Here is a 26583-nt window from a genome sequence, read left to right on the forward strand (position 1 = left end):
CTGAATCACTGAATGGAAAGTGGCTGCCTCCTCCGTATATTCTCCTGGGGAGGCCAGATCCCATTCTGGAGAAGTGTCAAGTCCACTTGCAGTATCCAGTCCTGGGAACTCACTCTGGGGATCAGTGATTTCACCCTCTTCAAGGAATTGTTGCCGATATTCTCTTTCTTCCAGCAACCGAAGGGCCTTTCGCCGAGACCTCAACTTGGCCTCCGGCCCCAGCGTCGACATCGAGTGCAATGACGTCAGTGAATGGCGCCGGGAAGGCGTCCTGACAGGATCTCCGGACCCACCCGGATTCATCTTCTGACAGGCAGTCATTGTGAGGGTCAGTCACCGACATCCGACCTCCACACTCCCGGCAGGGCTTGAAACCCGATTTCTTTGGAGCCGACATCGAGAAAAAAACAAAGTATCCCTTCCGAAGAGTGAACGATACAGGTAGCCAGAAAAGTAACCATTATCGAAGGCATGGAAAAAAGGGAACTGACGTCAGCTCGGCGGTGAGGGCCTCTAATTGCCACGATGACGTCATGCGGAGCCGCGTGGAGTCAGGCAATTGTGACGTCCTCGCTGACGTGCAGAGCTAGACAGAAGTTTCAGTCGAATGCTATGCATGGGGAGAATTCATTAGGTGAGGAATCCACAGGTAGTTGTATCCATCAGAAATGCTACCTTCAATGTGGGCTCTATTTATTTCTCTCTTGTTGTGGTGGAATACCACTCTGCAAGCTGGATGTAGAATAAGTCTTGTGACAGACAGTGTAGTGTTTGTGATGTCATAAGGGTTCTATTTACCAGACTCTACTTCTGCTGCAAAGGGATGGAGGGCTAATGAACATCAACAGCATCACTAGTAATAGAACTTAAAATGTAGTGATGTCTCTTGTGTCACAAGGACGTGACAATTTAAGATTATGAAAGTAAAAGAGTCAAAAACTAATGTAGAAAGCTGCAATGACACTCAATTTAAATGTGCACTTGCTTGTTCTCAGAGTTCGACATAGGTGCCTTTTGAATTAAATCATGTTAAAAGAATTAAACTGATGTTAAAATGTCATTTAGACTTTAGTCTAACAGTGCATTTAAAAAACGATATTGGCTTTCTAGTGATTAGTAAAAGATTAATGAGTTTAAAAATGCAGTTCTCTGTTGTCCTTAATGAAATGCAGTAACAAAGCTTTTCCATTTATATCAAGGCCCTCATTATGACTCCGGCGGGCGGCGGAGGCCGCCCGCCAGAATTCCGCCCTCCGTAATACCGCTCCGCGGTCAGAAGACCGCGGAGGGTATTATGAGTTTTTCCCTGGGCTGGCGGGCGGTCTCCAAAAGACCGCCCGCCAGCCCAGGGAAAAACTCCCTTCCCACGAGGATGCCGGCTCGTAATAGAGCCGGCGGAGTGGGAAGGTGCGACGGGTGCTGTTGCACCCGTCGCGTATTTCACTGTCTGCAAGGCAGACAGTGAAATACATTTTGGGGCCCTCTTACGGGGGCCCCTGCAGTGCCCATGCCGTTGGCATGGGCACTGCAGGGGCCCCAGGGGCCCCGCGACTCCCCCTCCCGCCATCCGGTTCCCGGCGGGAGAACCGCCAGGAACTGGATGGCGGGAGGGGGAGTCGGAATCCCCAAGCCGGCGCAGCAAGCTGCGCCGGCTTGGAGGATTCCTTGGGGGCAGCGGGAAACCGGCGGGAGACCGCCGGTTTCCCTTCTCTGACCGCGGCTAAGCCGCCGCGGTCAGAATGCCCCGCAGGGCACCGCCGGCCTGTCGGCGGTGCCTCCGCGTCCAGCGGCCCTGGCGGTTACAAACCGCCAGGGTCGTAATGAGGGCCCAAATGTATTATTCATATTGATAAAATATTATTCTTTTGAATTTATAAGTTGCATATTACATGTATTTCACTAAACATATAAATTAAATGCATTATTGTGATTTTGTGTTAGCATAAGTGAGGCCTGCAGAGCTTGCATTTTACAGTCGCGTAAAAGTGCTGAATTATTATTTTTTCAGTGAAGTCTTATTTCAGATTTTGTTCCCATGAGAAGTCCTCTTGTAATAGACCCCTTTGTTTACACGTGGAAACATGTATTCCTTTGTCCTTGATAACAACACATTACAGGAACATGGACTGGTTTTGTATACAATTGTTTGAAACGTGCATGGAGTAACACGGAAGAGAGATGTTCCCATTACAGACCCGGGTAGATATTGGACTGTTTCAGTTTGGAGCCATACGATTATTTCCCATTGGATGATTCTTATTTAATGTGACATGAACTGATACATTTGACAAATCAGAATGGATTTCAATTTTTCAAATACTGATGGACGTTTGAACTTTGAGCAGTCCTGAGCAGTTTCCAGAGAGCTCCTGATACTTGTAGATGCCTTGCTTATCCTGATGCTTTTTCTGATGAGGATTCCCTGAATGCTGGACCCTTGGGGAAGTATATTCTGCTTTACCATTGTCCTTTTGAAATGCCCTTTTATGTTCAGTAATTCTTATTTTTGCCAAATTTAGTTAGTGACCTGCAGCCCGAGATTATCTTTTTCTAAATTACTTTTGTCCTTTTTATGTTTTTTTGTATTTTGCCTGTATGTGTTTCTCTCTACACATGTATTTCCCTGATTTGGTAATTTGTAGGGAATGTGCCCAGTCAACGATTATTGACTCTGCAAATTTGAATTGACCAATGATTGCTAACTCTGAGCAGCACCTTCTTTCAGTTTCTCAGATATTCTTGTTAATGTTATGCATCATTTTCTGGAATGCTTAGTTTTATTAATGTTAGTTTGCCTGAATCTATTTCTTCGCCTTGGACAACCTTTTGTGATTATGAATCTTTATCACTTAGTTTTGCGCATTGTCTACATGACTTTGAGCTTTTGTTTGTTAGATTTTTTTTTTACTTTGTTTCTGATTGGAGTTTTCCTTCTGTGGCCACATTGGTTATGGTGTTTAAAATGTTTGGAGTTAGGATGAAATCCTGTTGATGGTCCTACCACACCACTTACTGGTTCAAAAGGCCTGTCGCCCTTGGGGAGCATTTCTTTTCTGAGAAGAATAAAAAATGCTACTGCAGATCTGGTAGCAGAATGACAGTTTCGTCCCATAACAGGGAGAACCATATTTTTGAATAGAACAGGGAGTTAGGATTGAACCCATGTTATTGCCCAGTCCAAAAATTGCCCATCCTGTAATTCGTCCCATGATCTGTTCCAGAGATTGATGAAGTTCCAATGTTGTGCTTACAAGTGATGTGTTTTGTGAGTATAAATAGGGTTTTGTGCTTGTGATACTTTTTTCTTGAAAATTGTGGTGAAGTGTTATGATGAGTCGTCATAATTGAAATGATTGTGGCACTTTTTGCTCAAAAATTTCAGCGGTTGTTGTTCTTGTTGATGGGTTCATCATGGCCTAAGATCCCGGGATAACGCACAAATATAGAAGACACTTTGTTAATTTATTGTCTGCAGTGAGGTACATGAGACGTGTTTGACGGTGCCAGTAGTTTTACATTGAGCGAGTGTGAGTTGTTGGTTGGTTATTAGTGAATCCTGAATGCACATGGAGGATCTATATCAACAGGAGTGAGAATTGCTGGTCAAGTTTTACTCAAAGTGTGATTGGAACAGCTGGAAGTGTAGCCCCTAGAGCTTTTGAAGTGTTTGAATTCCTACCTGTAGGGTGCTGTGTGCAGACAGGTAGTTGATGTTTGCTTGCAATATTTGCATTAGGTGTGAGAGACAATTGCGAAGTGATTGCAGCTGTTCAACGAAGTGAGTGTGACATCACTTTGTGCTGCGCTGATATTGGTCAGTTAGTGTGAGGTTGCGCTAGTATTGGTGGACAGAGCTGCGTTGCTATTGGTTGAGAACAGCTTGCGAAAAGAATTGTGGGATTGAAATGACTTCCTGATTCGATTGAAGATCATTGTAGTTCTTTGAAATTAGAGCATAAATGATATTTTTCAAGGCATTAAGAAGTGCATTAAGAGGAGATGTTCTTATTCCAGTTAGAGTGCATAAGCCCCACCTGAAGGAACCCCAGCTTATCATGTGGCTTTGCTAAAAGGAGTTTCTGCATGGGTATGGCTTGAACAATGTGTAAAATGATTGCAAAAGAGTGCATTTTCTCTTCCGCATTATGGAACATTTAACTTTAGAATATTAGACAATTTGAGGAGAATATTGTATGAATCTAAGCCAACCTCAAGATCCACACAATTTGAAACCCTTAGTATTAGGGAACGTATTGCAAGATAGAGAAGAACAACAACATTTGAGAATATAATGCAGAAAGCAATTAAGACATTAGCAGAAGCCAGATGGGATGCAGAACAAAAAATGTGGAGAGCAGACATATTAGATGGAGTGAGAATGTTTCCAGCTATTACAGAAGAAGAAGATAGGAGTGCAAAACCTCAAAATAGAAAGAAACCAGTAGAAAAAGTAGAACAGGCAGCAGAAGATGAGGGTAAAAAGACATATGAGAGTGATTTGAAAGATGATTTCATAAATGTTTTATGCAGTTGAGAGAGGAGCGAGAAGTGAAGCAGTGCAGAATGTAGTTCCAAATGTGCCAATTGCTCCAGTTGAACAAAACCAGAATCAGCTAGTAACGACGACAGCTGTCAAGTGTGCTGGTCTTCCGAACTGGATTCATGCAAGCCACACACGCAAAGTTCCATGTCCTCTTGATGAAACAGATCCTGTTCCCGAAGGGTCATTACAGTGAGAAGAGGTTTCAGGTTTCCCAAACTGTGGAGACTGGACAAGTGGCTAATGCAGAGCATGCATGGTCTGGTGAAATTCTGAGCAAGTCTACGGCACTTGAAAGTACAGAAGGGTCGAGACAGAGTCAGTGACTCCTGCTAGCTCAGATAATGTTGAGTTCCCAGTCGTGCCAGAGAAAAGAGTTGTACCCAGAGATTAGTGTCCTGAGAAAAACCCACAGCCAATGACAAAAATGCCTCCTACCACTGCTGAAGTAACCGAAGAATCAAATCAAAGTGATAGTGAAACTGAAGGTCATGTAACAAGGAGGTCAAAGAGAAAGAAAGTACCAAGTTGAAAATATTTGTCTCCCGAATTGACTTATTTAACAGCTGATGACTGGGAGAAGGAGTTTGCTGCCTTTTGTGTTAACAATTCAACTCCAGCTGAACACTTTGGAAACTGAAATTGCTTTGTAACTGAAATCTCATTGCCTCTTGATGAACAAAGACATTATTTGCTGGAAGCGATTATTAGTGATTATCAGTTGTTTTATTATTAGAGACATTTGAATGTTTTAGTACCAGTCGTTTTTTTGTTTTTGAAGAAACTGTTTTGATTTTGCTTTGCACAAACAAAGAAAAGACTGAAAAGAGATAGTGAAATATTTAAAGTTGCTTTGCATTTTTGATTTTTTGATTTTATTTTTAATTTTGAATAAAGAGCATAACGTGGTCTAAGTCTAGACAAGCCATGAAACCCGGTTGAAGTAGGAGGAGTAAATGGAAGTATGTGAGTCTAGGTTTAGCAGTAGTAAGTGCAATTGTGATTATTTTGAGGCTCGTTGGAGTGAGTTGGCCTGTTGAGAAAGAGATTAAGAACACTTCATTCACAAGTGCCACAAATTTAGAAGATTTATTGACAGATCACGATCCCCTGTTTGCATATTGATAGTTTTAAGTGAGATTTGGCATCAAATGTGTATTATAAAATGTATACAAATATATTAAAACCTTGGAAGCTCATAACTGTTAGGTCTGCACACAAATCCCTTCATCAGTGCAAGAACGAATCACTTATCACAGCTTGCCACTAATGTATGGAATTTCTTGTAGTCTATTACTAACTCTATTGAATGAGCAGGAGTATTTTCAATACTTCTATTCCAATTATGACTTAGTCTATTCATCCATTCCTATCAAGAAGCACCTGAGTAGCATTGCTAAGCAAATAACATTGACACTGTGGAAGGATTCTTTTAACCTACCCTGAACTTTGGAATAGTATATGCCCACAAGAATAATTTGAATTGTATACTTAGCCCAGTAGAAAAAGAGTTAATTGGACAAGTTGGGGAAATAAGGAGGGTGATGAAAGCCAATTGGAAATGAAAGTTGTAGTATTCGATTGGGAGAGACACCCCGCACATGCCACAGTGAAGAATAGTCAAGGGTTCTTAGCCTCAATTATTTCTGGGGGTATCACAGCCCCTCTCCTCAACCCCAGTTTGCAGTGGTAAGTAGGGTACATGTCTTAACTTGTAAGGCAAACATCGATTTTCAAGTCAATTGTCATTTGGTTTTCAGATCAGTTTTCAATTAGATTTTCAGCTGTATTTTCATTTTGTTTAGCCACTCACCTTTGTTCCATCGCCTCTCACTCTCTTTTGTGGTGTCTCTTCAGCCCATGTGGCTTCTATGTGTGGATCTTCGTGCCTTAAATAAAGAAGTGGTGGTTGACAAGTTCCCACTTCCCAATATTGAGGAATTAGTATCATCGTTGGATGGTGCTTGCTATTTTACCACTCTGGATATGGCATCAGCATACCATCAGGTTCCGTTGAGTAAAGAGTGTCAAGAATTAACGGCTTTTATTACGCCAATGGGGGCCTTCAAGTTTGTGCGTATGCCGTTTGGGCTGGTTTCTGCGGCCTCAGTATTCCAGAGGATTATGGAAGATCTTTTTAAAGGCATTTCAGGCGTAAAGTGCTACCAGGATGATGTATTAATATGTGGGAGAAACGTGAGAGAACATGATGAGAGGGTGCATGCTGTGCTTAAAAGGATGCTTGATGCTGGGTTATCTCTTAGGCGAAGCAAATGTAAATTTGGAGTCACTGAACTGGACTATTTGGGTCATCATATTTCACGGCAGGGTGTGAGTCCTAAAAAGGATTTGGTGAACACTATCGAAATGTTAAAAGAACCGTGTACAAAAGATGAGGTTTCTTCATTCTTAGGTATGGCAGAATTTTATAACAAATTTATACGAAATTTTGCAGATAAGACAGTAAATCTAAGGAAGTTGATGTGTAAGAATGCAGAGTTTGTTTGGACGGAAGAGTGTGGTACAGAATTTAAACAAGTAAAAAATGATCTCAGGAATGCACCAAACTTACAAGCTTTTGTACCTGGGAATCCCACTTTCATTGTTACTGATGCGAGTATAAAGGGGCTGGGTGCTCTTCTTTTTCAGATCAGGATGGGCCAAGAGGTGCTAATAGCTTGTGCTTCAAGATGCTTGAAAGGGGCAGAGATATGTTATTCTGTTATAGAGAAGGAAGCGTTGGCAATATTCTGGGCCATAAACAAGTTCAGAAAATTTGTGTGGGGATCTTCTTTCGTAGTCAGGTCTGATCATAAACCCCTGAAAGAAATTTTTGAGAAGAAGGGTTTGGACTCGATTTCCTCGAGGATCAGGAGATGGGTCATTTCCTTACAGGAGTATAACTTCATGTTTGAATACATTCCGGGAAAGACAAATGTAACGGCAGACTGTCTGTCGAGATTGGTGGAGGTGGTAGAGAATGATAAATCTCAGGATGAAAATGACCAATTTGAATGATAAATCTCAGGATGAAAATGATCAATGTGATGCTGAGTGTGGCATAAGGGTTTGTGATGTTACGCTGGGGGCTGAAAAGGAAGATGAATGGAGGGATGAGTTGCAAAAGGATAGTGAATTGTGTTCTGTGATGTCTCTTTTGGATCAGCATAAGTCTCGAAGTCTGGTTAAACCTTGGTCGTTAGTTGCGAATGAGTTAGCCGTTGTTGATGGTGTTCTAATGAGGGGCACAAGAAAGATTCCCCCATTGAGTTTGAGAGAAGTCATCGTGAACATGGCTCATGAAGGGCATATGGGCATTTCTAAAACCAAAGAGCGCATCCGTCAGGATTTCTGGTGGCCTGGATTAGATTTGATGGTGGAACGTACTGTTAGGGAGTGTACACCTTGTCAAGCTAGTGATAAGGTACTCAAACCAAGATGTTCACCTATGGTTTGTAGAAGTTTACCAAAAAGTCCATGGGATGAATTAGCTATCGATATTGTGGGGCCATTGCATGGAGAACATCAGACTCCTTACCTGTTGGTGTTGCTGGATTTGTATTCACGATGGGTGGAGGTGAGTTTGGTGAGAGAGATCACTTCTCAATCTGTGATCAGTTTTTTAGAATCTGTGTTCAAACGCGAGAGTTTTCCTAACTCTATTCTTTCTGACAATGGTCCGCAGTTCTGTTCTGCTCAGATGGAGGAGTATTTTGTAAAATGTGGAATTGTACATAAAAAAATTGCGTTATATCATCCAGAGGCGAATGGTGCTTTGGAGAGATTTAACAGGACTTTAAAGGAGAGTATACAATTAGCAAAGGTAAACTGTTTAGATTGGAGAAAAGAACTGCAGGGTCGTATAACAGCTTACAGGTACACTCCTCATGCATCAACGGGGAAGACTCCTTTTGAACTGCTCAGGGGAAGGTCTCCAAATACTTGTTTGTGTCCTGGCTGGATGGTTTGCTGGGAAGGGTTTGAAAAACAATGGTATTGGGGAATGGAGAGACAAAGAAGTGTCTCTGCAAAGCAAAAGGAAGATTTATGTTGATAAAAGGAATAATGCGAAAGTTCCAAATTTTGAGGTTGGAGATAAAGTAAAGGTCAAAGCTCCTGTTGGGTGTCAAAATTGGTCAAAATATACCTCTCCAAAAACTATCATTAAGCTGTTTAAAAATGCTGTCAAGACGGATGATGGTCGCATCTGGAATCATAGTCGTGTAGCACATTTTGGGGGGTGTGGTGTGGCCGACAGGAGAGATGATACTTCTTATCGTTTTCCCTCTGACATTGATTTAAGGTCTGATAATACTCGTAGGAGTGTCAGAACACGCAGGTTTCCTTTACATTTGCGTGATTTTGTGTAGTTCTTTCTACCCTCTTTTTCTTTCTGTTCAAATGTGTTTTTTGTTCTCATGTTATTTCTGTTCTAATGTAAAGAGGAAGAAGTGTAATGATGTAACATGGCTCCATGCCAGAACACTGGGCATGGAACCAGCTTGTTCTGAGGTTCTGTCATGCAGGGTTCTCTGCATGACAGTTGATATGCTGGCTGTTGGTTGAGGCTGTAATAAATACCTCCTACCATATATCTTCATCTGGTGTGGATTCACTTTATTACAGCCTCTCTATCTCCAGCTCCAGTTACATGCAATGGTCCTCCAGACTAGAGTTCTGGTGTCCAGTGCTACAGCTTCCTGGTTACCTACCTTTTTTGACACACAGGATATCTCACAATGGAGACTCTTTGACATGTCATTATTACATCACCATTTTGTGGGTGATACCACATGTTTTCAGACTAGAGAGGGAGCAGGTCAATTGGAAATGAAAGTTGTAGTATTAGATTGGGAGAGACACCCCTCGGATGCCACAGTGAAGAATAGTCAAGGGTTCTTAGCCTCAGATTGGCAACATGTAGGGAAATTATATGTACATAGACCAAAGTCAAAAACACACACTCATTTTGTAGGAGCTAGTGAATGTTAAATGGACAGGATCCCACTATACCAGGTGTTTATTTCATATGTGGGGAAAAATGCCTATTACAAGCTGCCAAAAGGCTGGTATAGAACATGTTACCTGGGAGTAGCTTTGCCCAAAATTTATCATGTGGACAACATTAATGATCCAGTCTGGAAAGAGAAATCAAACTCCAGACTTAAAAGGAGCGAGTGCCTCAGAGAGTGTGGGAGACATTTTTGGTGCCATAATTCCATCAGTGTGAGTGAGCGCAAGATTAGGAACTAATCAACAATAGTAGACAAACTATTAACTGACACTGCAGGAGCTATATTGTTAATGGACACAGAGATGGTTGCTGTGAGATCAGTGGTTTTGCTCAATGGCCTTGCGTTAGACATTTTGCTTGTAAAGGAAGGCGGAATCTGTGAAAAGTTACATGTGCAACATTGTTGTACGTACATTCCTGACAATAGAAAAGAGATAGAAAGCATATCTCCAATTTGAAAAATTACCTGAAAAGTCTGACAACCTAGTGGTCCATGGGAAGCTATTGGAAGCAGTTTCTCAGCCACTGGTAAATAGTTTGGGAACATGGGAAAGGTACCCTTGGAGAGATATATCCCTCCCAACCATTTCCCTTTTGAAATGCCGTTTTAGATTTGGACCTCATTCGAGGATGGCGGTGACGACCGCCAACCTCGCGGTGGTGGTCGGACTGCCATGGCTGTGATGGTCCGACCGCCACATTACAAGTTTGGCGGATGGCCTAGATCCCAACGGGGTGACAACGGTCTTGGTTGCAATCAGCCAGGGTGGTGCTGAACTCAGCACCACCTGCTGACTACAACTTTGTTATCCACCAGCCTTTTCATGGCGGTTTTTCTCCCATGTGGCACCTGCACTGCCCATGGCATGGGCAGTGCTTAGGCCCCCTCTCCAGCACCCTCGGAATGCACACTTTCTGCTTTGGAGACAGTGCTCTTTCCGAGGGTGCTGTGCGGCCTCATCTGTGCTATGAAATAGCACTCAGCTCCTTTAAGGGAGTTGAGTACTATCTCATAGCACTGTTCCTGCCAGTCAGACCAGTGAAACTGCTCTATTTAAAGTTTTCCGCTGGTCAGCCAGGTCAGGATAGCGGAAACCTTGTAATAGGGCGGGGTTCTCCCCCTAAGTTTGGCGATCCCATGTTGGGACCGCCAAACTCGTAATGATCCCCTCAGTAATCCTTTTATGTTCCCTTTCAGAAGACTCTCGAGTGAGCTTCTGAGATGCTGACACTTTCCCTTTTTGCCAAATTTAGTTAGTGACCTGCAGCCCGAGATGATCATTTTCTAAATTATTTTAGTCCGTTTTATGCTTTTTGGCCACATGTGTTTCTCCCCAAACATATATTTCCCTGATTTGGTAAGATGTAGGGTTGACCTGTGCTGAGCCAAAGATTACTGACTCTGCAAATTTGAATTGACCAATGATTGTTAACCCTGAGTAACACCTTATTTCAGTGTCTCAGATATTCTTGTTAATATTATGCCCCATTCTTCTTAAATGCCTAGTTTTATTAATATTAGCTTACCTGAATCTATTTCAACGCCTTGGACAACTCTTGGTGATTATGTATTTTGTAACATGGTTTTGCGCATTGTCTACATGACTTGTGTTTGTTATAAAATGTTTGGCCACATTGATCATGGTGTTTAGATTGGTTGGGGTGAGGTTCAAATCTGTTGATGGTTGTACCACATTACTTACTGGGTCAAAAGGTCAGTCGACCTCAGTGGGCATTTGATTCCTGCAAAAGATGTAAAATGCTACAGCACTAGAAAGCAAAACTAGTTTAATTAACCCACCAGTAGAACAAAAGCAATATTCGACAGATACACAACACACCAATAAAATGCAATACCTTAACAACACAACAGAAGAATTAAACAAAACACATCAAAACAAAACAACATCCCAACATGTGTTTTGTTACATGTTTTGTTTGTGTGTGTATGTTGCTGGTATATATTGAAATATTGTGTTGTTTTGTGATTGTGTTTTTGTTGTGCTTTGCTTTGGCCTGTTAATCTTTGAGGTGCTGTGTTAGTGCATTATGATGTTTTGTTGTGTGGTATTCTGTTGTTAAACTGTTATATTGTGATGGTGTTTTGTTATTGTGTTGCTGTTTTGTGTTTTGTTGTGGTTGGTTTTCTATATTTTGTCTTTTGATATATTATGCCGTTTTGTGTTATCATTTAATTGGTTGTCCTTTTGTTACTGTGTCCATTTGGGGTTGTGTTGGGTGTTGTGGTGATATTTTGTTTGATTGCTCTGCTGTGTTTTGAAGTCACTGTGGTGTAATTGCACTGTGATATTATGCTGTTCACTGTTCTGATTGTTGTGTACTCTGCCTTGCAATCTTTGTTGTGTTTTTAGGTGCTGGGTACTACGTTATGGTGTAATTACTGTGTTTTGTTGTGTGACATAGTTCCCTTGCGGACTTTGCCAAATGGCAATATTTTCCAGGTGAAAGCAAAATGTTTCATTTAAATTCAGAGAACAATAACCATTGGTAACATAACCCAACTGCAGCTCAGGCAATTTATATGACAGCAGTCTGTCTCAAATCACATGTAGACCTATCTTAAATTGTGCTCACTTTATTCAACCAATCACAGTGCTCGCTATATATTCTCTTCTTCAACCTTTCAAAAGATCCTTGGCACCTATTGCGATCAGGCAGCCAACGTTTAGCATAATTATGTAGTGCTTTAATTAACACATGTTCTATCATTGTAGGTGATGCGCTTCATTATGAAGAAGGATCATCCCCTCTAGATGCTTTGCATCAGGCAGCTATTGCATATGCCTCAGCTATTAAACTAAACCCAAAAGACCCTAATCTCCATTTCCAGCTGGGCATTGTCATGGAAGAGTATTATTATGCAGCGGAGATATATGGACTCAAGAAAAAGGTAAGTAACAATGGGAAGCTCTCCCTGTAGCTGATGCGAAATTAAATGTTTGTGTTCAGTAGTGAAAATGAACAAAACATGCTCCAGATGTCAAATAACCAGAGATCTTACAGAGAACAAATGTATCCTGGTCAATTGAGATAAAAGGTACTGTGATTGTTGTTTAAAGGTGGTTGCAGCATCCACACAGGCATATCCCTAGACCTCCCAGAGCAGTACGTCCTTTATTTGTGCCCTGGTGCTATCAAAAGGTTAAACTAAAGTTGTTCTTTCCTGACTACGTGTAAAGCATGGATAAAAATGATGTTTGTAAACGTAAAAACACATGGTCTATTCATTTTAAGTTGCTGCTCATCCAGGGAGGGAGTATTGAGCCAAGTCAAGAGAGGATCTTCTCTTCTCTGTTTTGGTGATGCTGCCTTTTCATGACTCACTCAAGTGGAAGTGGTCTTAAGAAGATGTGGAGGACAAGCATTCTGTTGCAGGGACCTGTGAGCAACATACTGAGGGCAGTTTCAGAAAAGAATCTCATTCCCATGCACCCTGAAAATGGAGTCTCCTCAAAGCTTGGTAAAGGAAATCCAAGATGACTCTTGGAATGTGGCAACCAGCAGAACAGCACTCCTGAAGCTTCAGCAGCTGCGTGGTGGAGGCTAAAGAGTGCAACTGGCCCGCACATCTATCACCAAGAGGGAGGCTTGAAGCCAGTGCAGGGCCTGGGGATGGAAATGCCTGGTGGCCTTTCTACATACCCACCTCTGATTCATGACCATGACTGGATAAGAGATGCTGCACTGTGATTCTCAATGGCAGCACTTTCTGCAGTGCTCCACAGGAGAGCACCCTGAGGTGATGGGGATGTCATCAGTGATCATATTGCCAAAGGTGTATAAAATCAGAGGGCTGAAAGATTAGATTTTTTTCTATCTCAGGCAGCATGGCATCGGCCAATGTTCTGAGCTGTCTGCAGGGAAGTATGACGTATGTATTTGCAATATGACAGAGTGAATCTTTGTTAATGTCTCTCTTATGATATTTGAGTGCCACAAGGGGGAATAATGATGGCACAATTTCCACAATGGAGAACTCCTAGAGGAAATAGCCTCAAAAGTAGCCAGGTCTAAGAACGAAAACGTAAGGAAGATATGAGGCAGGATGAGGTCTTTAAGGAGTGTGCCATGACAACTATTGTACAATTAGGGGGTGAGGTTGAAAATCTGAAGAATCTGGAGAACGCTGCAAGAGCATATCATATTCAAATACTGAGAATCCCCCACAAATGAGAGGGAGATGTTTTATGGTACCTCTGCGGCTCTTTTTGAAGACTGACGTGCTCAGTGAAAACCCAGCTGCCCTTCTGATGATCTGCAAGATAAATCACATATTACAAGAGGGCTTGTCAAGAAGGCTCATTCCGCTGGTACAGATATTGTATATATGGTGATCTATGCTGCTGCTAAATTGGAAGACCTGAACTTCAGAGGCAGTAAAATCCTAATCTTTCTCAATCTGATTCGCACAACCCAGAGCAGATGGCAGGAGCTTCATTCTATTAAAAACAGATATCCTTGGACAGGGATCCCGAGTCTCCTTTTGGTACTCAGATAAACTCTGAGATATAGAAATTGACAAAGTGCAAGGGTACACACAGTGAATGAGCAAGCTGATCCAGGTGCTGGAGTTGAGTTCCTGCTACTTGACAAAGGTACCTTTGTCCTCTCTAGTTCCTGATCAGCTTGATTTTTAGCTCACCTGTTGTTCAGATGTTTGTGGTTAATTATGTTTATCTGTTCTGATATTATGTTACTGGTTGTGTCTTTTCTACTGCTTGCATCAACCCTGTTTCCCATCTTCTTAGGGCTCAGGTGTAACAATGAGAATGAGGTTTTTTTCTTGTGCATGAGCACTTGTAAACGGATGCTTAGTGGGGTGTCTGATCCTGGAAATCGTGATGACATTTGGTAATTCACTGTATAAAATGGACTGTTTTCACCTAGAGTGAAGAGGATGAGCCAGAACTCACTGGTGCAAAGGCTACTGGAAAAGATGAAGAAATTCTTGCTATATGTAAACTTCATGGCTTCCACGGTCGACCCACCTTGGAACAGCAACTGAAAGCACTGGATCTAGAATTTCATCAGCTTAAGGACCAGGGTCAGTCAGGCAAAGCTGACTACATCCAGACACTCTTCGTGTGGAAATCTAAGCAGGCTGGCAAGGTAATTTGAAGTCCTATTATTATGCTTCTTAGAAATGGGGTCTTTGGTTGGCAGTCAGGTTACCCCCTGTCAAAACAAGGACCCTCACTCTAGTCAGGGTAAAAGAGAATCACCCTCAGCTAACCCCTGCTTACCCCCTTGGTAGCTTGGCATGAGCAGTAGGCTTAACTTCAGAGTGCTAGTTGTAAAGTATTTGTACCAACACACACAGTAACTCCATGAAAACACTACAAAATGACACAACACAGGTTTAGAAAAATAAGAAATATTTATCTAAACAAAACAGGCTACCTAGGGCATACCTTAGGGGTGCCTTACATGTAAGAAAATGGAAGGATTAGGCCTGGCAAGTGGGTACACTTGCCAAGTCGAATTTACAGTTAAAACTGCACACACAGACACTGCAGTAGCAGGTCTGAGACATGATTACAGAGCTACTTATGTGGGTGGCACAAACAGTGCTGCAGGCCCACTAGTAGCATTAGATTTACAGGCCCTGGGTACCTCTAGTGCCCTTTACTAGGGACTTACTAATACATCAGCTATGCCAACCATGGATCAACCAATTACATACACATATTTATAGGAGCACTTGCACTTTAGCACTGGTTAGCAGTGGTAAAGTGCCCAGAGTAACAGAAACAGCAAAAACAGAGTCCAGCACACATCAACAACCTGGGAAACAGAGGCAAAAAGTTAAGGGAGACCACACCAAGGATGAAAAGTCTAACAATGCTTGAATATATACAATAAACTGCGGACCCCAGGGTGCTTGTATGTTAGGCCAGGTGATGGTATTTTGTCATCTGGTCACTAAAATGAAGAAATATTTTCTAGGTATATTAGTTGTGGCGAGCTTACCTTCTTTTTAGTTATAAGGTGACTAGTCCTCTTTCATTGTTTAAGTATTTAATGAGTACTCTGGATAGATCTGTTCCTGTTTCCATGAGTAATTAAGAACGAAAAGAGCAACTCGGTTTGAAAATGAGAGTGCCTAAATGAATGAACACAAGGTAGTTTTAGACATTAAGCTCAGTTGTTAATGTCAATGCCAATTTATTGTTCGGTTAATTAAAACCATTACAAGAAAATACAGTAGAAAATATATGCATTAGCATTTGATTAAAACAAAAAACTGTTCAGAAAGGGTTAGTATTGTCTCTGTTTGCAAGGGGGCTTAAGTGTATTTTGCCCCACATCCACCAAGCTGTTAACCCCCCCTGACTGGGCTAGCAGCCGCCTGAGAATTGTCACATATTTTGCACAACTTGCCAAGGCCCAGGCAGCCGAGTGTGAAAAGCAGAGATTAGATTTCTCAATCAAGCCCGCCCCCCCAGAACCAAAGCCATTGGAATTATTAACTGTCTTCTTCCGGCTGCTAGTTTGGGACAGCAGCACAGTAGGTGTAGCCAACTTTCTTGATGGTAGGAGCAGAGCTGGCAGGCTTTTGTGTACCTATCTGAAGGCCAGGAACGATTAAAGTCCATGATTATCAGGACTAATGATCGCATATACAAAATCTGGTGCCGAGTCCTTGCATTTATTGCTTCTAAAAGGTATGGTTGAGGGGCTCCTATCAAATAGGAATCGTCTAACCCTGGCACTGTTGATAGAGAATTGACTGGCAGATTGTCGTGCTCCCTTGAGAGTTCCTTTGCTCTTCTGTTGATTGATGTTTTCCATGCAATGAAAGCCACGGTGTCTGCCAGCTGAATGAAGTCACCTGTATCAAAGGTCTTATGTGCTTTGCTTAGCTGCATGGACCACGGGTTGCCAGGAGTTTCAAAAATAGATCTCAAGTGGTGTTTTAAAGTGAGCAAGTTGTCCTTGCGAAGCCTGGTGTAATATTTCAGGATGGCGGCTTGACCATCTATCTGCTGTGACACTAGGCCCATTTCCAATCTGCGCCTGAAGCGATGAGTGTACATTGGTTCTTGGAAGATGTTTAAATATGCTCTGCAGTGAGCTTGTTCTATGGTGGATTCTAAAGGCCCCGGAAATGCCAGGTAGCCATATTGCAGGGCACGAATTAGGGTCGCCTTTATTACCCTCAGTATTGGGGCAGCTGAAGCGCTTCTAAGTTGATTACTCAATTGGGAGATTCCATATGTGATGGTTGCAGCTTTATGTCTAATTGCAGTTTTCTATGACCCTGCCACGTTGTTTTCTGTAAACCACACCCCCAAGTAATTATACTTCCTGGCTGTGCGAATGGTCTGGCTTTCCAGTCGCCATGTTCTGGTATTTTTGTTCTTCTTCCTTCCAAATATAAGTACTTTTCGTTTTTTCCTGGTCAACTTGGAGCTGGTTAGCCTTATTAACAGTGTTTAGGGCGTTTAGAGCTCGCTGTAGGCCAGTTTTTGTGCAGTCCATTATTACAATGTCATCGGCATATTGATGATTTGGAGTTTTGTGGGGCCGAACTTTGGAAGCTCAGTTACTCAACAGCTATCTAGGCAGTACACCACCTAATGTATTACCTAGCTGTTGCACAAAATTGAGTGAGATCTTAAAACCATTTCTTTAACAGCAAACCGAAACGTATTTCATAACATGGCTACAGAGGTGTTTGCATATAATTCTATGTTCCCTACTAGCAAGCTCTGCTACAAAAAAAAACTTTCCATTCACATGACACTAGTGACCCACAGTGGTTTTTTTGGATAGCGTTTTTATTTATTTTTTAAATTGCAAAAAAAATAGGTTTAGCTTTTGTATAGTGCTGCCACGTGTGCTCATACAACATGCACACAGACTTATAGACACCAGGTTTCACAAACATACATGCAGCCATGCACAGAGTCAAAAAGAACATACAGACATAATATTGTGCAGCAAGAGGCACAAAGTTAAGTGCAGCATTGCCGCACAAGCAGTTGTGCAATAAGGGAGCGCTAAGTGATGGGCATAACATGGTGCACAAGTCACACACCTCTATGGAGGTGCTTTAGGATGAATACAGTTACCTTGAAGCAGTTGGAACCCACTTTACTGTAATGGCACCAAAATGTGCTTGTCTGTAAGTAATTATGTGTTTTCTGTGACACCATATTCCTTGGATCTGACACAAATTATGAGAGATTGGTTAACCATCTACTTGAGTGTCCCGTGGTAGCCCATGAAATCTGTTTGAGGTTGAACAGGTTTTCGCAACGAGCATTGTAGACAAAAAAAACACCCAGATAACCGAGAGGTAACACACAACACTACACAAACATCACAATAAACAAAGCTAGAAATAACCTAAAAAAAAATTGTATCACTATATATTCCAATGTCTGTTAATTCGTTAAAGGAATTATCTGTCATAGTCAGAAAGTTAACAATCCTACATGTTTTGACAATCTTGTCTCAAGCCGTGTGATAAAGGCTAGCTCATTTTTCCTCAGAGAGGGTTCAGACTATAAGACACTTTCTCCACACTGCCTCCTGCGGTTCTGACTCAGTGGGAGTAGCAGATTTTATAGGGTGCCACATTAGACAGTTTTCTAACTCTTTACTCTCCTCAAGTCGTTCTTCTGTTAGATACACTGTCCTGCTAAACTTGGCTATGTGATGGCTGCTTCCAGCAATGACATCTGTGCAATCCAGTGTTGTTCTGTTGACACAGAAAAAAGTAGAGGTCCCCCAATTCGTAAAATAGACTGCACATGATCATGTCAATCCAACTAGATTAAACCAATTTTAGAGCTCCATTTGATATCTTAACACGTGATCCCTTTCAAGTTATCAGGGTTCCTTCTCAGGGCACAGATTTGATTCTAGCTAGCATAGGAGAGAGAAAAGTCATTGATGGTGTCTGTGCTAGACAGTCAGTCTCTGGCGTACAGCTTTTGATGACCTTGTCATCGTCCTGAAATATCAATCATGCAACTTTAATGGCTTATCTGGCAGAGCCAGTACTTCAAGGGCTTAGCGTGGACCAGTTAATTCCTGATGAACCAAGCGATATCTTTTCTGTTTCCCTACCTCCTACTTTCCATTTTCGCTCTCATATGAACAATTGAGCTACCTTCTGTTGAATTTTGTTTGAATCTCTATATGCACCCCATCCATTTTACATTCATTCATTTAGACCTCCAGTTCCATTCTTATGCAGATGGCACTCTGATCTTGTGTCAAATGGATGTAATCTAAGGGCTTCTTACAATTATTCTTAAAACTTCCAAGTATCGAAAGCTTGATAGATGAACATGCACTGAGAACTGTAAATAAAATATTGATTAAACATAGGTGATGGTCACCTGCAGCAATAATAAGCTCTTTGACTCTTAATTCTGTCCTAATTTCTTTGTCTCATGAATCTTTAAGATAGATTGTACTATTTCTTTGGCTTTGCAGATCAGTGCAATTGCTTTATCGTTTCCATCATATGGTTCAATAAGATAGTAAAGGTTCTTCGACATCTAGCTATATGTCATTGGCAAAATTCTGAAATTGTTCCAGCTTCTGCTGTTGTGCTCCTTGATCTTGGCTCCACTCTTCTGAAATTAGATTAGTTGAAAATCAGGTTGTTTTCGCGAAACCACCACCAGGCTCCTTCCAAATTATGACCACTAGACTGATAGTCCATCACCTCCAGCGCCATGTGCTAGAAGAAATACAGAGATGTGACTCAGTGCCGTAAGGACTTGATTTTCCAGTGCTGTTTTTTAATTTAAATATGTCATGTGTACTGGAAGTTGAGTCTTGAGGGACCCTGATTGAATCAGTTCAATTATTAGATTACGGTGGTTTATGAAAGAAATGCCCAGGCATGAATTAGTGTCACAAGGAAAAAGGAAGCCAACATTTAAACAACTAAACATTAAATGAGTTGCCTTTTTATTTCAGTGATTCTCATAGATGAGCCAGTTGATCATGCCATCCTTGACAAGAGTCTGTCACATATCACTACCAATGTTTTGTTAAGAAAGAAGCATTAGACAAACAAAAATCAAGGAGTGGTGATTCATTAAATATTTAACATGTTAATTTCCAGCCATGCAAATGTTGATTCCGAAATATCTAGCAAAACCTGACCATTGTGAGCAACAGGATTTTTGTGCTAATTGGCCGCATACCTACACACATTGGACATCTAAAAAATGAAGATATGCCATTTCTTAGTATGAGATAAGACAGGAAAGCACTGGAGAACAGGTACTATATGGCAATGGTAAATCAGTAGTGGTATTAATTTACCAGGGTTCTATGTGGTCACGAACATGTATTGAATGGTACACCTTCTTTGTACTTAAATGTGATGTTGTACTGTCCAGTTTCTAGTTCGGAACGTCAGTATTGCGCCTACTAAGCATTGCACTCACTGAAAAGGTGTTGTGTGTTACTCTATTTCTGTTTGGAAAATCTCACTAAGTGTAGCAGTGCTTAAAACATTTTGCGCATGAGGGTCGGGGCGGGAGATAAAGTACCAATGCAACATTTATTGAGCAAAAGGTGTTTTGGGAAGTGAGAAAATCCTTCATAATTTTCCCTTAATACTGACAGAGGTATCCGTCGTTAATAAAAGTGCTAGTGTCAATATTTGTGTGTTTTAAAATAGTCTTTTTGTTCAAAATCTATTTTTCTTTTGCTTCCTCTTGCAATGACATGCCGAAGGACGTGAAAGCCGGAGCACTCTCCTTAGATGAGACAAGTCCTTTGATGCAAGCCTTCCTCAAGTATCAAGACGCACTTTCTCTGAACCCCAACAGCTGGGTTTACAACCTGCATGTGGGACGGCTCCTGTTGTTACAAGAAAAGCACAAAGAAGCACTGATGTTTCTGCAGACGTCACTGGTTCAGAAACCTGACCAGGCGCTCACAAGGTTTGGACTAAAAATGTTTGTCAGTCAGTTCCATCTTTGTTCGGTACACAAATGTAGTCATAAAAGTACATAGTAAAAAAACGTCTTCAATAAATACAATACAACAATCAACACACAAAATGTAGGATATAAAAAAAAAGAAAAACATCCAACACAAAGAAACCAAAACATTTTCTGGCCCTTGATCCTTAAATTATAATGGCAATAGATATTTCCTCATTTGTATCGCTCCCCGAATGTTAAGTGCAGTACTAAAGCAAACAAGTGGATTTTCAAGTGCAAAAATATAACTAACAGCTGCCTTTTAGTTCCCAATATCTTGTACAATAAAAATAGGTCTTAAAAATTTCCTTCCCACAGCTTCATAAAAATCTCTGAATAAAATAAAGTGCTTTGTGCTGATACATCATCACAGGGACAAGGGATCAAAACTGATGATCGCTTCCTCAAATCGGGCAAGTGTAGTGCTTTCAAGGCAGGGCAGATGTGGGCTTGTGGTTTTACATGTATTAGTACCCTGGCAGCTGAGTTCTGAATACGTTGTAGTTTTTTCATAATAGATAGAGATGATCCATAGTAGAGGCCATTGGCAAAATCCAATTTAGATAGTACAATAGAGATAGTAGCCTGCACTTGTGTGGAATCCGAGGTGGGGGAAGAAGTGTCACAGAGTCTTCAAGGTGATGAAGCTTGATTGTGCTAATTTGTCCACTTGGGCATTCATTGTTAACTTGGAGTCCATGGTAATTCCAAGGTTTTTAACTTCCTTGGATACTTGTTGAGGTGGTCCCAGATCGTCAGGGCAGGCGCACACTGGGTCATAATTTTTCCAGTCGCCACATGTGAGTATTTCTGTTTTGGAAGTATTCAGTTTGAGAACGCTTCAAGTCATTCACTGATCAACGGCTCTGCGGCAACTGAAGATTTGTGAGTTTTCTATGTCTTTGGGGCATTCCAGTTTAAGTACTATTTGTATGTCATCTTCATAATTGTAGCATGTAAGTTGAAAGTCATTGATCAATTCTGGTAATGACATCATGTAGATGTTGAAAAGCATAGGTGAGATGATTGATCCTTGGGGAACCCCTGTTTTTGTGAGGTAGGGTTTGAGCGAGAGGGGGGAGAATAGATAATATTAGTTATGTTCTGAAGGTAGGATGTAATCCAGTCGAGCGCAGACCCCTTCTATGCCGAATTCGTGGAGTCTTTGAATTAGGTTGTCATGGTCAACAGTATTAAGGGTAACTGAGAGATCCAAGAGAAGTAGTGCAGCAACTCAATTGCGGTCGACTGTGCTTTTAAGATCATCCCAGATTGCTATAATGGACGATTCTGTGCCTCCTACTGGGCGGGATCCAGTTTGGTAGTCGGAAAGTATGGAATTGTCTTCAATTAATTGTGACATCTGGGCGAATGCTGCTCTTTCTATCAGTTTGCGCAGGAAAGGTCCATTTGTAATTGGTCTGTAGTTGTTGGGTTCATGCGAGTCTAGGTTTGTTTTCATTAAATACGGGCGTATGTATGCCTTTTTCAAGTCTTCAGGAAAAGCACTGTAGTTAGAGAGTTATTGATGAGTCTTCTTACAGACGTGGCAGCAGAAGTAGATAAAAGAATGTTGTTGAAGATGTGTTGTGAACAATGGTCAGAACGGCAGCTGGAAAGCCTGCTTGTTTGGACCAAATTCATAAATTCACCTTGTGATAGGCTGGGTTGGTTTACTCTTGGAGGGGACTTTACAAAAGGGGTTAATGCTGATGTTTTCGTCTGTTTTAAATAGGAGTACAATGTGTCTGCCTTGGGTGTGTAATCAGTTGCCAGTTTTTTTGTGAAATCTTGAGTAGTGGGATGACTTCCCTCCATGCATTTAGGTATTCAAAATTAATTGAGAATGTTATAAAATTCTTTAGTTGCAGATTTAGCATTTTGAATTCTGTCTGAGTAGTACATTTTTTAGCTTTTTTGATTGATGATTTGTAGAATCTGTTAAGTTTGTGTAGCTGAAGTTTGACTTGAATGTTGTTTGTTTTGAGCCAGGTCCGTTGCAGCCTTCTCATCTGTTGCTTTATCATTTTACGTTCTGTGTTTCTCCAAGATGTTGGTTGTCCTGTTCAGTTTTTCTGAATGGTATTAGGATATCAAAAGCTTCCTGTAGCCACTCATAAAGTTTTGGAACAGAATTAATTGTGTCTAGATCTGTGCTGGCTGTTAGTTGTGTTTCCAAGTCTTCAAAATTGAGTTTGTTACATGGTCGATAGATGCATGTATGCAAGATGCTATGGGGTGTGTTGATTTGTGGTGTTTTATGTCAGAAAGTTACTAAATGGTGGGCTGACCATATGTGATTGGAGTGATGCTTTGACCGGTAACTAGTTCAGGGTTTGCATAAATGACATCTAGGATGTGTCCAGTGATGTGTATGTGAATGTGTACAATCTGATGTAGGTTCAGTGTGACTAGGCAAGTGATGAAAGCTTTTTGATGGGGCATATTGGGTTTGTCAAACCAAATGTTTAGGTCCCCAAGAATGCATACGTTTGAGATAATGTTATAAGGTTTGAGACTGTATCTAAAAAAGTGTCTGGGAATGTTGAATTGTTAGGTGGAGGTCTGTAAAGAAGGAGAAAGTTGTGAGGAGGGCCTCACAACCTTGTGTGGAAATGTCTGTTTTACAGAGATTTATTGCTTGTTTGAATATAATAGCTAGTCCACCTCCTCTTTTGCCTAAACAGTTTTGTGATGGTTTGATAGCCTGGAGGAATGGCTTCATGGAACACTGGGGGCATGTCATCTCCCAACCATGATTCTGTTACAAATAGTAAGTCAGGTTGTGGGTCATTGAGCAGGTCGTCCATGTGGTGCTTGAGTTTTTTAGAGTGATCGAGCATTTATGAGCAGGCAGTTTAGAAAATGTGTGTTTGTGGCAGTGTTGTTTTGGAGAAGGTTGAGCAGTATATTTAGAGCTTGTAGCAGGTTTGTTGTTAAGTGTGATAACTGCCTGAGGGTCACAATAGTCCTGTTTTTCTATATAGTGTTCCTCTTCCAGCAGGCTTAGGAGGCATTTTGTTGGGTCTGCGTGTATTGGTGGTGGACTTGGTGGCTGAGAGTGGCATGATGAGTGTAGTTTTTTTGTAAAGTAGCCTTATTGGTTAATAGAAAAGGGGATGTGAAGTTGTTAAGAGTGACGTGTTGTTTATTTTGTTTGTGTCTGTTTTGTGTGGAAGGAGTCTGGGTTAGGAGTGGTGGAGCATGTGGATCCTAATGAAAGGCTCTAAATTGTGCAATGGATGAGAGACGGGTGAATGAATGGTGCTGTGTTGAGGTGCTTCTGGTAGATGTTTGTGAAGAGTGAGATTTTAGAAGTACAGATTGGTCAGAATTTGTATTATCTGTGTAGTCGTGAGGGTATCCCCAATAACAAATGTCTTACATTTCTTAGGCTTCCTTACACAAACCATAGTGTATGTCTTTGCCTTATTGATCTTCATATCGCTAGACTCCATAAAACTTGCAAAAGCGTCCATCAGCCTATATAGGCCAATTGGTGTCCTTGATGATAAAAAAAAAGTGTAATTGGCATATATTAAAACTAGAACCGGCTGACCCACCACCATGTGCATGTTGGCCTGCAGAGATCAAAAGGCATCCTCTACCCCATAAACAAAAAGCAAGAAAAGAAACAAGGCCAGCACACAACCTTGTCTAATGCATGTCCTAACTTTAAACAGAGTTGACTCTGACCTACTCGGGTCATAACGAAACATTGAAGGTAGGTTCTCATATAATCACGCAAGGAAATTAACTATTTCAGTCGGGCATTCAAAGATGTTAGCATAGCCCAAAGGATCCAGGGGTCAGCAAGATCAAAGGCGCTACTAAGATCAGCAAAGCTTAAGTATAAATACCCCTCCTTGGCTTTGGTGTATTTCCCTATGAGTAACTCCAGGTTAATCCACTGTTCCACTGTCCTAGGCCTTTCCTGAACCCATATTGATCCTCTGTTATAATAGAATTATTCTCGGCCCATTCCTCCAACCTACATAGGACAGCCTTGCCCATAAGTTTAACTGAGGAGTCCATAATAGAAATGGGTCGATATAATTTACGATCTGCTTTATTGCCTTTTTTAAACATAGGGACTATAATTGAGACAGCCCAAGAATCAGAGATGGAGTCTTCAACTGCCAAGTTGAACACTCTAGTTAAAATAGGGTCCCACAACTCCTTTTGGGCTTTAAACACATCAGCGGGTGTCCCGTCTGGTCCTGGGGCCTTCCTAACAGCACTAATGTCAGTAGCAAAGAGTACCTTCTCCAAAGTAATACACAATCGGTAATAATTCTTACAGTAGTACCCCTGGCCAGTCACTATATTCACATCCCTCTGCAAAAAGGCAAAGATGTCCGAAAAATGAGTAACCCATGCCTCACAGGGTACACATGAATTAAGTTCGGTATTGAGTCATCTTTTAAAAAGGGTGCATTAACCGGAGACCAAAACAATTTCAGATCCTTTTGTCTCAGAAGCTTTCACTAGATTAAACCAGGCTTCCTCCTGAAGTTCCTTTTTCCTAACAGGTATTACCTGATTGTAGGTATTGCGTAAGATTTTAATAACCAAATGGTCTCTAGGTGAACTGTGTAATGCATCCCTCAACAGTCTGGATTCCCGAGTACCAGCCCTGCTTAGTACCCTTCCCATAAAGAGAGGGGCATGTATGTAGTTGGTTTAATGACTCTATAATGGTTTTAAAGGCATCTAACATGTTATTGTGGTCCACCAGTTCACCAAGACAAAAATTAAAATCAGCTCGGTTTGTAGTCAGTAATTCTTGTAAGACTGTCTCAAGATTAATCCTGGTCTATTTAATTTTTCACCGTTCAGCCTAATCAGTGCAATATTTGTAACGGGAGTAGCCCCAACAGTCTCATACTCCAGTGATACCACAGAAAACACCACTGGGTTATGATTGCTAGTTGCTGTTGGGAATAGCTATAGACCTTATTAGATTCATTGCATAACGAGCGACCAATGCATGATCAATAATAGAATGGGCATCTCTACCAATGAAAGCGGGAATAGAAAAGTCATTGTCTACATCACAACTTCCCAATAGGACAAGATCATATTTAAAAATGTATATATTCAAAACTGACCCATAATTCAGTATGACGAAAATGAAGGATTCAATCTCTTATAACATCGGTTAACCCACACACCCATCTAGCAGAGTAAGGGTACATCTGGATGTTAAAATCTCCAGCGCAGAGATTCATGTACCTAGAATGGACTAGTTTTAGTAGTGACTCAATTCCAGCATCTAACGAAATGGACATTAGTCCTAGTAGCAAAAAACATTATTGTAGTAACTAACCACAATCAGTTCTGGCCCCCATTTTGGAGTCAGTCAAAGAAGCAATGCGTAAGATAAAACAGGAACCACCTTCCTTATTGTGACTGATAGCAAATTTAACACCAGTATCTGCAAGCCCTCTTTTGCACGGCCAGAAGGGGAAGGAGTGGCATCCAGAAAAAAAATACATAACCCCTTCTATTTGAATTGGGGGGTTAATACACCAAGGGGGTCATTACAACCTCGGCGGTCTTTTCACAAGACCGCTGAGGGACCGCCGTGCTGAAGACCGCCAGTGGTGGCGGTTTTCCGCTCAGCGTATTATGACTGTTGGGAGCTCTACGTCGTTTTTCCGACAGAGAGCCGCCAACAGCCATAGTGACGGGCGTCGGGGAAGTGGAGGTTGCTCCACCTCCACCGCCACGCCAACAGAACACCGCCCAGCTAATCACGTCCTGTGGTTCTGCGTGGCGGTGTTCTGTTGGCGGTGTGGTGTCGGCAGAGCTGCCCCCATGGCTCCCGTCCCCTCCCGGAGGATCGACGGAACAGGTAAGTCGATTGTCTGTCAGGGGAGGGGGGTGGGAGGGTGTTGTGTGGGTGCATGGGGGTGTGCGTGGGTGTATGTAGAGGGGGTGTGTGAGTGCGTGTATGCCTGCGGGGGTGGTGCGTGTTTTGGGAATGAGTGCGTGTATGTCTGTATGCGGGTCTGACTGTGTGTGTGGATGTTGGCATGTATGTC

At 41.7% G+C, this 26583-nt stretch overlaps 1 protein-coding gene across 2 annotated transcripts in view; it reads left to right on the plus strand.

The window, feature by feature from the left end:
• The window catches only part of LOC138295763 (uncharacterized), a 460809-nt gene that overhangs the window by 221461 nt on the left and 212765 nt on the right, over positions 1 to 26583 (plus strand). For both annotated transcript variants that reach the window (XM_069234273.1, XM_069234274.1), the window contains exons 9-11: positions 12290 to 12465; positions 14463 to 14684; positions 20286 to 20494. In XM_069234273.1, coding sequence (XP_069090374.1) covers positions 12290 to 12465; positions 14463 to 14684; positions 20286 to 20494 — 607 coding nt within the window. The remainder of the gene's footprint in view (positions 1 to 12289; positions 12466 to 14462; positions 14685 to 20285; positions 20495 to 26583) is intronic.

This window comes from Pleurodeles waltl, chromosome 5 (genome assembly GCF_031143425.1).
Source record: "Pleurodeles waltl isolate 20211129_DDA chromosome 5, aPleWal1.hap1.20221129, whole genome shotgun sequence".
In the NCBI taxonomy this organism is placed as follows: domain Eukaryota; kingdom Metazoa; phylum Chordata; class Amphibia; order Caudata; family Salamandridae; genus Pleurodeles; species Pleurodeles waltl.